The sequence below is a fragment of the Bubalus kerabau genome, chromosome 20, assembly GCF_029407905.1.
Source record: "Bubalus kerabau isolate K-KA32 ecotype Philippines breed swamp buffalo chromosome 20, PCC_UOA_SB_1v2, whole genome shotgun sequence".
NCBI lineage: Eukaryota > Metazoa > Chordata > Mammalia > Artiodactyla > Bovidae > Bubalus > Bubalus kerabau.
Genome location: NC_073643.1, coordinates 49968271 through 49981134, shown reverse-complemented (window position 1 = coordinate 49981134; position 12864 = coordinate 49968271). Strand labels below are relative to the sequence as shown.

The following is a 12864-nucleotide window of genomic DNA, read 5'->3' as shown; positions in this document are numbered from 1 at the left end:
TCTTAGAAATAATTCAGTCAACTCATGGACACTGTACAATGATGAATTAGCCTAAAGATGACCCTTCTCCTAGAACCAACACTACCTCAACAGAGACAGAGTCTAGAACCAAATAAATAAAATCTGAATGCAGAATATCATCTGTGATTAGAGGGAATCATCCTTATAACCCTAAAATTACTCCCCAGGGACAAATCCCTGCTTCTTCCACTCACAAAGCTAACCCAGTCTAAACTATTATTTCTACTCTGCATAGTCCTGAAAGCTCTTAAAAAAATATTCAAAAAAAAAATCAGTATGTGTGGCTAAAATGAATGATATGACACTGCTGGAGGAAAATCACATATCTTAACACACTCAATTATACATACAAAAACTTAGCAAAACCAAGAAATTATACCTGCATGACTTGCTGCAGTTTCAGAACTCGCTTGTAGATGGCTGAGTTGGGAACATTATAGCGTTTGGCATTTTCAAACATTAAATTCAGATCACACTCCAAATGATCTAAAGTTTCATATTCTTGGTTTTTTAGCTTTGTTCTGTGAAAGACAAACACAGGGCTAGAACCTTCCATTTTGAATATGCAGAAACACCTTTCTTGAAAGTTCAGTGCAAAAATCTTGACAAATACTACAAGGTAGTTTACCAGTGATACTGACTAGAGGCCTGGAAGTGACAATTTCCAAATAAAGTGAAGGAGCAAAAGCACCACTATATTTAGACAACATGATAATTTAACTGAAAACCCAAAAGAATCAAACACGACAAGCAGCAATAAGAGAACCTAGTAAGGTGGTCAACTACAAAGCAAACATGTTAGCAAAACTCCTAAGGTAAAATCCTGGTATTGGCTACATGAAAACCCTGTTGTTGTTCAGTCGCTAAGTTGTGTCTGACTCTTTGCAACCCCATGGACATGAGAACCCCAGCAGGCTTCTCTGTCCATGGGATTTCCCAGGCAAGAATACTAGAGCTGATTGCCACTTCCTCCTCCAGGGGATCTTGCCGACTCAGGGATAGAACCTGCTGTCTGCTGCATACATAGGTGGATTTTTTAGCACTGAGCCACAGGGAAGCAATGGCGCCCCACTCCAGTACTCTTGCCTGGAGAATCCCATGGACGGAGGAGCCTGGTGGGCTGCAGTCCATGGGGTCGCTAAGAGTTGGACACGACTGAGCGACTTCACTTTCACTTTTCACTTTCATGCAATGGAGAAGGAAATGGCAACCCACTCCCATATTCTTGCCTGGAGAATCCCAGGGACAGAGGAGCCTGTTGGGCTGCCGTCTGTGGGGTCGCACAGAGTCAGATATGACTGACGCAACTTAGCAGCAGCACCAGGGAAGCCCTTACATGCAAACCCTAGGAAGAGATAAAAATCAGGGAGGTTTCAAGCTACTGTAATGAAGAGTCATGGTGATCTACACATTTCAGAAAATAAGAGGTCATTCCTCTTGATGAGAGTTAAAGAAAAGAGAAAGTACTGGCAACCACATGAAGGAACATGTAGAATAAGAAACATTAAACTCCAGGGGAGTTGCATAAGGGAAATGAAGAGCAGTCCCTTTTTTTGCGGGGGGGGGGGGGGGGGGGGGCAGTTCTGTGCTGTGCTGCTTGCGAGATCTTAGTTCCCCAACTATGAATTAAACCTGGGCCCACAGTGAAAGTGCCCAGCCCTAACCACTGGACCACTAGGGAATTCCCTGAAGAGCAGTCTTGAGATGGTAAATGAGAGGCAGATTAATGTTAAGAGTCCTTTTGCTACTCTTCCTCCAACACAAACAATTGTAATTAATCACAATGGCTTAATACTGAGGTTTTTACTTAAAGTCTTAAGAATTCTAATAGCTGTCTCAGACATTTAGGCTATTACTAAGGCTATCACAAGTCCCTGTACACTTGGTACAAAGTGAAGCATCACAGTCTGCCCTAACGCTATATAGATTTAGACAGGACAGACTTTTAAAGCTTGCCTGAAGCACGTGTCTGCTATCCATCAAAGTCACAAAAACAATATTAGGTAAAGAACCACATTATGTGTACAGCTTCACAGAATTAATGTAGAGACTCCACACTTAGCTCTAGGAATGACACATCATTCACTACACATGTAAAGTTTTACTTAAAATTTACTAAAATCATATATAGATTCCATGTAGTGCTTACAGAGATAAGAATGTTATAATAGAACATTTGATTCTCTGGGATGAAGCAAAAAAATAACAACAACAACTAAGCACATACTCAGCTCTCACTACCTGTGGCTAGCAACAAGAGTTTAAATTACAGCCTTGGACTTATTAACGCTAACTTCAAAGATAACGTGCTGGATATTCTCAACACCCACAAAGAACAATAGAGAACCTAAACTAGTATTAACAGATGACAATCTATAACAAATCTGCAGATATTTATCAGTCTGATATTAATCAAGGATGGGAGTGGGAAGGAAAGGGTAGAACAGGAAATAAAGCATGGGGATGACAAGCCCCAGCACAACGAAGATGGTCTATGCAGCCATGTTGTCGAGCTCCTCCCTACCCTTCCTTTTTTTTTTTTTTTGCTTTTGATGACACTCAACTATATTCCTTCTGCTAACACATCTTCCTAGGATTGTGCTGTGCAATACAGTGGTCACACATGTCTGTTTAAAGCAAAATAAAGTAAAACTTGAAATCTAGTTTCATTATGCCACATTTCTAGTTTTCGACAGTCACATGTCGAGTGGCTACCAGAGACAGTACAGATAAAGTAACATTTCATCATCACAGAAAGTGCTACTGCTCAGCACTGCTCAAGATTTCCCTGCTGCTCTGATGAAGAGCACAGTGGAAGGTGGTCCAGCTCCTATGGGGCACGACTGGCTCAGCATGCATCCTTGGAAAGGAAGTAGATTAGATGTCCTAAGAGCTGACCCTTCAAAAGGGAAACCAAGATACAAAATTTTAAATGCAGGTAAATCGTTGTGATTAAAATATCAATAAAAGGAATAGAAAGAGAAATTTTTGCACAGTTATAAGAAAATGAACAGTTAAATTCTGAGCTGCATAATTTTTTTTTATAATCCATAATCTGACACACAAAATGACTAGCTGGGATACTTCTGTTTATTTGTCTCTTGACACTACTGTAATACAAAGAATGTAATTTGTAGTTAATCAAATTTATTTCTCATGTTTACATTGGTGTGATACTTAAGCATACTCTAGACATATGAAAAACATTTTTATATCCTTATCCATTTTAGAAATGAAGGATATATGCACAGGCTCAATCACAAGAAAATAAATGTATACTGAGTAATGTAAATGATGTATTACCTGATCTGTTGTAGTGATATGGGTGTTTTAATTTGCTGATAATAATCAGGATATTTTTTCTTTGAAGGCAAATGGAAAAAAGGTTCAGCTATTAGCTGGCCTTGGTTATTCCGACAGCTCCGAACTGTGTCATAAAGCTGATAAAAAGGATTTGAAACATCCATAAATGAAGTAATGCTCTCTGCTTCAGATTCTCCTTCTTCATATCGTGCAGCTACAAAGACATAGAAGATATTTATAAAGGGAATAAAAAAAACATTTTTAAAGCTTTTAACAACCTTCCAGATTATGCTATGTTTGAGAATATTTATTTTAAAAGAATAGTCTCTAGCCTTCATTAAAGATGCTGTTAGTAATGCTTAGTAGACTTCACTTTCACTTTTCACTTTCATGCATTGGAGAAAGAAATGGCAACCCACTCCAGTGTTCTTGCCTGGAGAATCCCAGGGACGGGGGAGCCTGGTGGGCTGCCATCTATGGGGTCGCACCTAGTCGGACGGGAAGCAACTTAGCAGCAGCAGCAGTAAAAGTGTATGCTTACTTAAGAGAAATGTTACATAGAAACAGGATGTTACATAGTAAAAGTCACACTGTCTTGGTTGTTGTAATTTAGTTGCTCAGTCCTGTAGAACTCTTGTGACTCTTGTGATCCCACAGACCACAGCCTGCCAGGCTCCTCTATTCACGGGAATTTTTCAGGCAAGAATACTTTAGTGGGGTGCCATTTCCTTCTCCAGGGGATCTTCCTGGCCCAGGCATTGAACCCCTGTCTCCTCCAATTCTCCTGTAAGTCTCCTCTATAGAAGGCAGATTCTTTACCCAAGGGAAGCCCTGTCTGTCTGTCTTTAAAAGGTTACAAAATAGTTTCTCTGCCATCTTTGGAGATCCTTGCTTATGTGTGCTTGGACAAGAAAAGGAGCAAACAGTTATTCTCAGATCTCAGAACTAAAGCGACAGCATACAGCTTAGGATAAAGGTAGCTGGGGGCTGGCACTGACAAGTTTGATTTAAAGTGAGGCAAAGTCAAAGAGATTTACCTGTAGCAGACCTTAGGAAAGATGTTTTCCTTTATTGAGAAAACTTTTAGGTAGAAGCTAATCATAGAAACACCAAAACATGCAATCACTTTAACAGAAATACAAAATATACTGTTCATTTCTCTGAACTCTTAAAACAGTGTATAAGCACCTGATTTAAATTATTTCTTGATGGATCAGGATAACCAAAATCACTATGTCTCCCAGGCAAGTATGAGAATCACTTATTCAGTACTTAGTTACATATTAAGAGCTTGATAAGCACCATTCTCAGGTAATCCTAACATCACCATACAGAACAGGTATGGTCATTTCTTTTCCAAAGGAGAAAACTGGACATGAGAGGTTGATGACCTGCCCAAGGTCAGCTGGCCTGTAAAATAGTCGAGAAGGGTTTTGGATTTAAGAGTCAAGGAGCTAGAAGCAAAGACAGAAATTGGAAACTATGTAGTCTTTCCTGACTCCACTACCTCTAATCTTTTCATAAAGCTCTTGCACATGTTTTATTGAATCTAAATTTAGGAATATATTTTGCTATTACTGTAAACTATATCTTTTTTAAAAATTACATTTTCTTTTTATGGTTGATTCTGGAAATGAAGTCAATTTTTTATTTTTATATTTTATATTTTATATATTTTATATTTTTATATATTTTATTTTTTATATATATTATATATTTTATATATTATATATATATTATATATATTTTATATATAATAAAATATATTATATATTTTATAATAATTTACATTTATAATTTTTTAATTTTTATATAATTAATTTTATATAAAATATAATTTTAAAAAATTACATTTACAATTATAATAATTTACATTAGCATTTTATTATTCTTATTCTAGTAATTTATCTGTAGTCTTTTAAATAAAAAACTCAAAAAGTACTCTTATTGATTGCAATCCTTACAAACCCTTCTCTTCTGATCCTTACAGCCTCACTGTTATTGTTGCTGGCTAGTACTTTGAACAAGAAGTAACAACATTTTAAACTTTGTTTCTTATGGTAAGGAGAATACTACAAATGCTTCTCCACTGAAAGTGGAGATGCCATTTATCAGGTTAGGAAAGTCCCCTTCTATTCCTAGTATGCTTAGCTTTTATCATGAATGAGACTTGTATTTAATCAAATGCATTTGCTGAGCCAACATCATGGTTTTGCTCCTTTAATCTACTAATACAGCAAATAATACTTTTATCTTTTATGCTGAACTAACCTAGTATTGCTGAAATAAACCCAACTGTGTTATTGTGTATTACAGATACTGGCCACCTCATGCGAAGAGTTGACTCATTGGAAAAGACTCTGATGCTGGGAGGGATTAGGGGCAGGAGGAAAAGGGGACGACAGAGGATGAGATGGCTGGATGGCATCACCGACTTGATGGACATGAGTTTAAGTGAACTCCAGGAGTTGGTGATGGACAGGGAGGCCTGGCGTGCTGCGATTCATGGGGTTGCAAAGAGTCGGACACGACTGAGCGACTGAACTGAACTGAACCTAGTATTCCTGAAATAAACCCAACTGTGTTATTGTATATTACACATACTGCTAGATACAGTGTGCTTATGAGGACTGCAGATACTACTAGATACAGTGTGGTTATATTTTGTATGGTTTTGGTTTTATATCAGATTCAAAGAATAAACTGCGGAGTTCTTTTCTTACTCACTGCAGGAGTTTATTATATAATTCTGTTCCTTGAATGTATGGCTTGGTGTTTTCAATGCAGGAGTATCTCTAAATTAGCAATTTAATGTCTTTAATGGTGATATGACTAATCAATCTTTTTATTCATGAATCAGTTTTCAGGCATTTATCAGTTTCTAGGAATTTGTCAATTTTATCTAAACATTCAAATTTATTTGCATTATGCTGTCTTTACATGCTCTATATGCTCTTTTTCCCCTAGTATTTTTTTATTTGTGCCTTCTATTTCTTTATAATCTTGCTATAGATTTACATATTTTATTAAGAGCTGTAACAGGAAAATTTTTGACTCCACTGATCTTTTCCATTAGAGATTTCCTTTCTAAAGAATTATCTCCTGTCCTTGGCTTTACCATCTTTTATCTAACATCTCTGTTTTTCTTATTATTTACTTATCTTGGATGCTTGTTAGTTCATTAACTTTCAGCTGCTTTTCTTTCTGAACAGAAGCAGTCAGAACTACAAATTTCCTTCTGAAGTATCACTTTAGTGGCACCGCCACTGTTTTTGATATGTATTATTTTCATTATTGTTACTGTTCAAATTTAAGTAATTAAATTTCTATTACAATTACTCCTTTTAAAAATTTATTTAAAAAAAAAAAAAAAAAACCATGTAAACAAAAGATCATGAAGCCTGTGAAAGGTTTCTGCTCCCCAAGTTGGTGGAAAACACTAAATTGGCAGATTGGATTTTTAAATAAAGATCTATTAACAACAACAAAAAAAAAACCCTAAGTAAAAAATTATTTTTCATTATTAGTTGCTATCACAGCCATATTACAGTCAGAAATATGGTCTGTATAATACCTGATCTTTCGAATTTGAAATTTGTTTTATGGCTAAGTACATGACCAATTTTTGTAAATCTTCCATGTGAACCAGGGAAGAACATGTATTCTCCAACTGTAGAATACTTGCCTGTTAATAACCAACTTGTTGTGGTAGGCTGAATAATAAGCCCCCACACAAATCTATGGTCTAATCCACAGAACTTGTGACTATTACCTTAAATGGCAAGAGACTCTGCAGATATGATTGCAAGGAATCTTGAGTTTGGGAAATTATCCTGGATTAATCTCTAGGCACTAAACATAATCAAAAGGATGCTTATGAAAGACAGGCAAGAAGGTCAAAGGAAGGAGATGGGGTGACATGTAGAGACTGAAATGCTGTGTTCTCAATGCACAGGAAGCCAAGGAATACAGACAGCCTCTAGACACTGGAAAATGTAAGGAAGTCCATTATTCCCTACAGCCTCCAAAAGGACACCGGCCTGCTTACAACCTGATATTAGATTTCTGACCTTCAGAGCTGAAGGGAATAAACTTGTGATGTTTTAAGCCACTAAGTTTGTGGCAATTTGTTTTAGCAGAAATAGGAAACAAATAAACTTTCGAGGAATCATAGTCAAATCTTCTCTGTCTTCACTGGTTTTTTTGGCTGTGTATCTAGCAATTGATAGAAGCAGGCTCCCACTCTAATGGCAATGTTGTCTCTTTCTCCAAGAAGTTCTATCTGCTTGCTTTATATATTCTGAGCCCTTTTAGGATTTATCTGCCCGATGCAATAAACTTTTTAATCAGTATAAGGTAAATCCATTTTATCTTCGGAAATGCATTGTTTGAAAGTCCAGTTTAGCAAAAGTCAACATGACTACCGTCTGGTTATTATTTGCCAGGGGTATCTTTTTTATATTCCATCCTTTTACATTCACTTTCCTGTATATGTAAGATGTGTCTCTTGTAAGCAGTATATAACTTGATTTTTAAAATACCCAATCTGGAACTGTCTTAATCGGCAAATTCAGGCCACTAACATTTATTTCAGACATAATTTTTGGAATTGTTTCTCTGTTTCCATTTATCACATTTCTTCTATGTTTCTTTTTGCCTTCTTGCCTTATTTTGTGTTGGTGGGAGAAGACTGGAAGTTTTATCTGTTTTTCGTATCCTACTGTCCACCTCACTGCTCTTCTTAAAGTAACTGCAAGTAGGTGCTGTTCTCCACCTCCTTCACCACCCTTCAGGGAGACGCAATGTGGTTTGCTTCTAAAACGAATAACCTCAAGATGCCAAGCCACACTTTCAATTCTTATGTCTTCTTTCCATCAGCTTTCTTGTTGCTCCAAGATCATGAGTTATCCTTTCTTTGCTATTTTCACTGTACCTACCCCTAAAGCTGTTTCCAGGAACAGGAAGCAGAAAACCAAGTGTATTAAACTTTGACTAAATTAAGGATAAACAGGTTCTGAATAACACCCTGAAGGATCTACAACACACAAATTTGGTTGGCATCTACTTTGTTTTACTACCTGAGGTTACTAAATAAGAATCCTCTTGTGACAAAAGTACTATTTATTAGGGGAAAAAAAAGCCAATAAATGCTTTGTAAGAATCTTATAAGTGCTATGATTTTCCTTCAATTTGTTATACTACTATAAGGTTAATGAAGTAACCAAATGCTAGAAGTGTGTGTCACTTCTATAGTTGGCAAAAAAGAAAGCTAATGAAAAGAGAAAAATTTCTTTCAATTTTTGATAAGGACTGACTTAAGTTTAAAAAAATATAATTATATAGATGACAATCAAAAATTAAATTCATACTTTAGTAGTCTACAGTAATTATGAATTTCTATAGATTTAGTAGAAAATAAAAATACAGCTAGAAAAATCTTTTGTGTCACACTTGATTATAAAATCAAGAGTAATTTCATAAAACAGATTTTATCTCTACATATAAAAAATACCATAAAATAAAAAAATATTACATCGCACTTAGGAGGAAGACAGAAAATATACCTCTATAGCTGTTCTTTGTTACTCCTTTATGAAGTGTGTGCTTTTACTCGAATTTCTAGTGCCCAATTATTTATATGAAAGTTTACCATAATTTATAGCTATCTTTAAATCATAAGCCCTAGGTGAAAAGACATTATAGTCTACTGAAAATATAAGCCAGTGACCTGGAAATCTAAAGTGATGTGAATGTCTTCCTGGGATTTCCTGATAGTGTTACTAGTACTTTGGGCTTTCCCGATGACTCAGTGGTAAAGAATCTGCCTGTAATGCAGGATTTGCAGGAGACACAGATTCGATGCCTGGGTTGGGAAGATCCCTTGGAGGAGGAAATGGCAATCCACTCCAGTGTTCTTGCCTGGAAAATCCCATGGACAGAGGAGCCTGATAGGTTATAGTCCCTGGGGTCACAAAGAGTTGCACACGGCTGAGCACACACACATGCATGCATGACTAGCACTATTTACCACCATAGGTTTGAAACCAGGATCTGCTAAGGCTATCGAAACAATTGTTTTTGCACAAGTATTTATTTACTTAGATTCATGCTTTAACACAAAATAAAGCAGTAGTAAGTTCTTAATAAGTTTGATAACCAAGAGTGCAATCAAAATGTAACAAAACAAGTGTGTCCTCCAAAAACAGACAAACTTCCAGCCAGACCAAAATAACTGCAAGTTTCCTTAAGAAGAAGGATTCACTGAGATGACACATAACTAGTCACAACTTAATGCCTACCAGCTAAAGCAGCATCCTCTTCACTTTCTGAGCCATACTGAAGTGCCATGGTAATTGCAGATAAACGACCCCCTTGGACTGCTCTTTTATTACTACAAGGAAAAAACAAGCAATTAGAAGGCAGGGAAAGATGTTATAATAATTCGGTTACTTAATAGGAAACAGGAACTGTTAATAAGGCATTCACATCAAAGAAAGAGTTTCTATTCAGCTGCCTACTCAATTTACTTTGTACTTTTTTATATCCCCCACAATCAATCTTAACCAAGAAGACTAAATTTTTTTTCTCAGAAAAGAGGGAGATAGAAAACCCTTAAAGCAGGCTACTTGCAGCACTACTCCTTTTTTATGAAAAATAAAGATTCATTCATAATTGCTGGATAATTCTAAAGATGCTCATATTTTAACAATGAAAATAAAATCTATTATGAACACAAACTCTTTCAGTATTTTACGACACACTTTACTGGTAATTTTAAACACTACCTGACACACAATTTCTGCTCAAGCATTTCTCAGACATGAAGCCAGGCCTACTATACTTCTTAAATAAATATCTGACAACAAAGTTTCATAAAATAAGCCAACTACACTCAAAGATATTACTTCAAGATAGTCATCAAGAAAATGCTAGCATGCTTATCCTCATAAACATGGGTCAGCTCTCAGACACTCTCTCTCACCGGTAATACTTGCTAGTGGGATTTCTCTCTTCACCAAGGCTGCCTTTACTGTGCGAAGGACCTGTCAGCCTGGTTGCAGCCAAATTTGATGAAGTCCTATCCAGAGACAAGGTTAAAAAAAACTCAGAAAACTAACAGCTGAAATCATAATGCTGGATAAACAAAAAGAAAACAACCATTTTCTTTTTCTTTTCTTAAAAAAAGATACACTCTGGACTACCCTGGCGGTCCAATGGTTAAAACTCAGTGTTTCCACTGCAGGGGGCAAACGTTCCATTCCTGGTTGGGGGAACTAAGATTCCACATGCCACAGGGCACAGCGGGGAATGGGGGAGGGAAGACTCAAATATTGCCGAGCCTCTACTATGCAGGAGTCTTTGCTCCAAAATCTGGGACTCTGCTACAAACAATAAAAGATGGAGAGGGTGCAGAGAAAAGGGAACCCTCTTACACTGTTGGTAGGAATGCAAACTAGCACAGCCACTATGGAGAACAGTGTGGAGATTCCTTAAAAAACTGGAAATAGAACTACCATACAACCCACCAATCCTACTGCTGGGCAAACACACCAAGGAAACCAAAACTGAAAGACACATATCTACCCCAATGTTCACTGCAGCACTGCTTACAATAGCTAGGACATGGAAGCAACCTAAATGTCCATCGGCAGATGAATGCATAAGAAGTTGTGGTACGTACACAATGGAATATTACTCAGCCATTAATAAGAACACATTTGAGTCAGTTCTAATGAGGTGCATGAAACTAGAGCCTATTATACAGAGTGAAGTAAGCCAGAAAGGAAACACCAATACAGTATATTAACACATATATATGGAATTTAGAAAGACAGTAATGACGACCCTACATGCAAGACAGCAAAAGAGACACAGATGTAAAGAACAGACTTTTAGACTATGTGGGAGAAGGTGAGGGTGGGACGATACGAGAGAATAGCACTGAAACATGTATATTACCATATGTAAATAGATGACTAGTGCAAATTCAATGCATGAAGCAAGGCACCCAAAGCGGGTGCTCTGGGACAACCCAGAGGGAGGGGGTAGGGAGAGAGGTAGGAGCGGGGTTCAGGATAGTGGGACACATGTACACCCATGGCTGATTCATGTCGATGTACAGCAAAAACTACAATACGATAAAGTAGATAGCCTCCAATTAAAATAAATTAATTAAAAAAAATTATGCTTATAGAGGTTGCCAATGATCAGATGTTAAGTTAGAATATGTTGGCATAAGGGCATTTTTCAATTACTGATATGAAAAAACTTGTTTCTGTTGAATTAAAAAAATTGAAGAGCAAAATCTGGAACTCTGAGCAAAAAAAAAAAAAATACACCAGGGTTGATCCCAGACAGTTTATGGTTACTGCAGTGACCAGAGGATCCAGAAACATAGCAAATGTCAAAGTCAGAAAAAAGCTACAAAAGCAGCCACTCGATCTTTCCATTTCAGGTAGAAGCAAATGGAATCCTAGAAGTAAGACGTGTTCAAAGTCACAGTCCCAGCACAAGATAAGCTAGAATCTCCTGACATCTGGCTAAATACTCTTACAGTGAAAATATATGCATCCTACTATATAGATGCAAATATCACAATATTATAAGCATATCTTGTTTTATCATGCTTTGTTTTATTAAATGTCACATATACCGCATTTTTTCTTTTTCTTTTTACAAACTAAAGGTTTGTGGCAACCCTAAATCGAGCAAGTCTGAGCAGCATTTTTCCAAAGGCATTTACTCACTTTGCGTCTTTGTGCCACATTTTGGTAATTCTTGCAATTATTTCAAACCTTTCCATTATTATTATACTTGTTGTGGTGATCTCTGATGCTATCATTGTAAATACTTTGGGGAACCATGATCCATGATCCATGCCTATGTAAGACAGTGACTTGATAAATGTTGTGTGTGTTCTGACAGCTCCACCAACCAGCTATTCCCCCATCTTTTTCCTTTCTCCTCACTCTCCCTATTTTCTCATACACAAGAATACTGAAAATAGGTCAATTAATAACCCCACACTGGCCTCTAAGCATTCAAGGGAAAGGAAGAGTTGCACTTTTTTTCCAGTTTCAAGCAAAAGCTACAAATGGTTAAGCTCAGTGAGGAAGGCATGTTGAAAGCTGAGATCAGCTGGAAACTAGGCCTCCTGCACCAGTTAGCCAAGTCACAAAAGCAAAGGAAAAGTTTTTGAAGGAAATTAGAACTACTACTCCAGTGAACACAGAAATGATAACACAGTAAGACAGCTTTATTGCTGATAAGAAGAAAGTGTTAGTGGTCTGGACAGAAGGTCAAACCAACCACAATAATCCTGTAAGCCAATGCGTAATCCAGAGCAAGGGCCTCTCTTCAATTTGATGAAGGCTGAGAGAGTTAAGGTGGGGAATAAAAGTCTGAAGCTAGCAGAGACTGGTTCATGAGGTTTAAGGAAAGAAGTCATCTCTATAAAATATAAGTGCAAGGTGAAAGAGCCAGTGCTGATAAAAAAGCAGCAGCAAGTTATCCAAAGATCTAGCTGAAATTATTAATAAA

General features: G+C 36.9%; 1 protein-coding gene across 35 annotated transcripts in view; it reads right to left on the bottom strand.

Annotated features, from left to right (window-relative positions):
• Positions 1-12864, bottom strand: part of PBRM1 (polybromo 1) — a 109100-nt gene that overhangs the window by 64251 nt on the left and 31985 nt on the right. For 28 of the 35 annotated variants that reach the window (XM_055558784.1, XM_055558775.1, XM_055558779.1 and 25 more), the window contains 4 exons: positions 10307-10402; positions 9624-9715; positions 3325-3538; positions 401-542 (listed from right to left, as the gene is read on the bottom strand). In XM_055558784.1, coding sequence (XP_055414759.1) covers positions 401-542; positions 3325-3538; positions 9624-9715; positions 10307-10402 — 544 coding nt within the window. The remainder of the gene's footprint in view (positions 1-400; positions 543-3324; positions 3539-9623; positions 9716-10306; positions 10403-12864) is intronic. The other 7 variants (XM_055558789.1, XM_055558790.1, XM_055558797.1 and 4 more) reach the window with 1 other exon arrangement.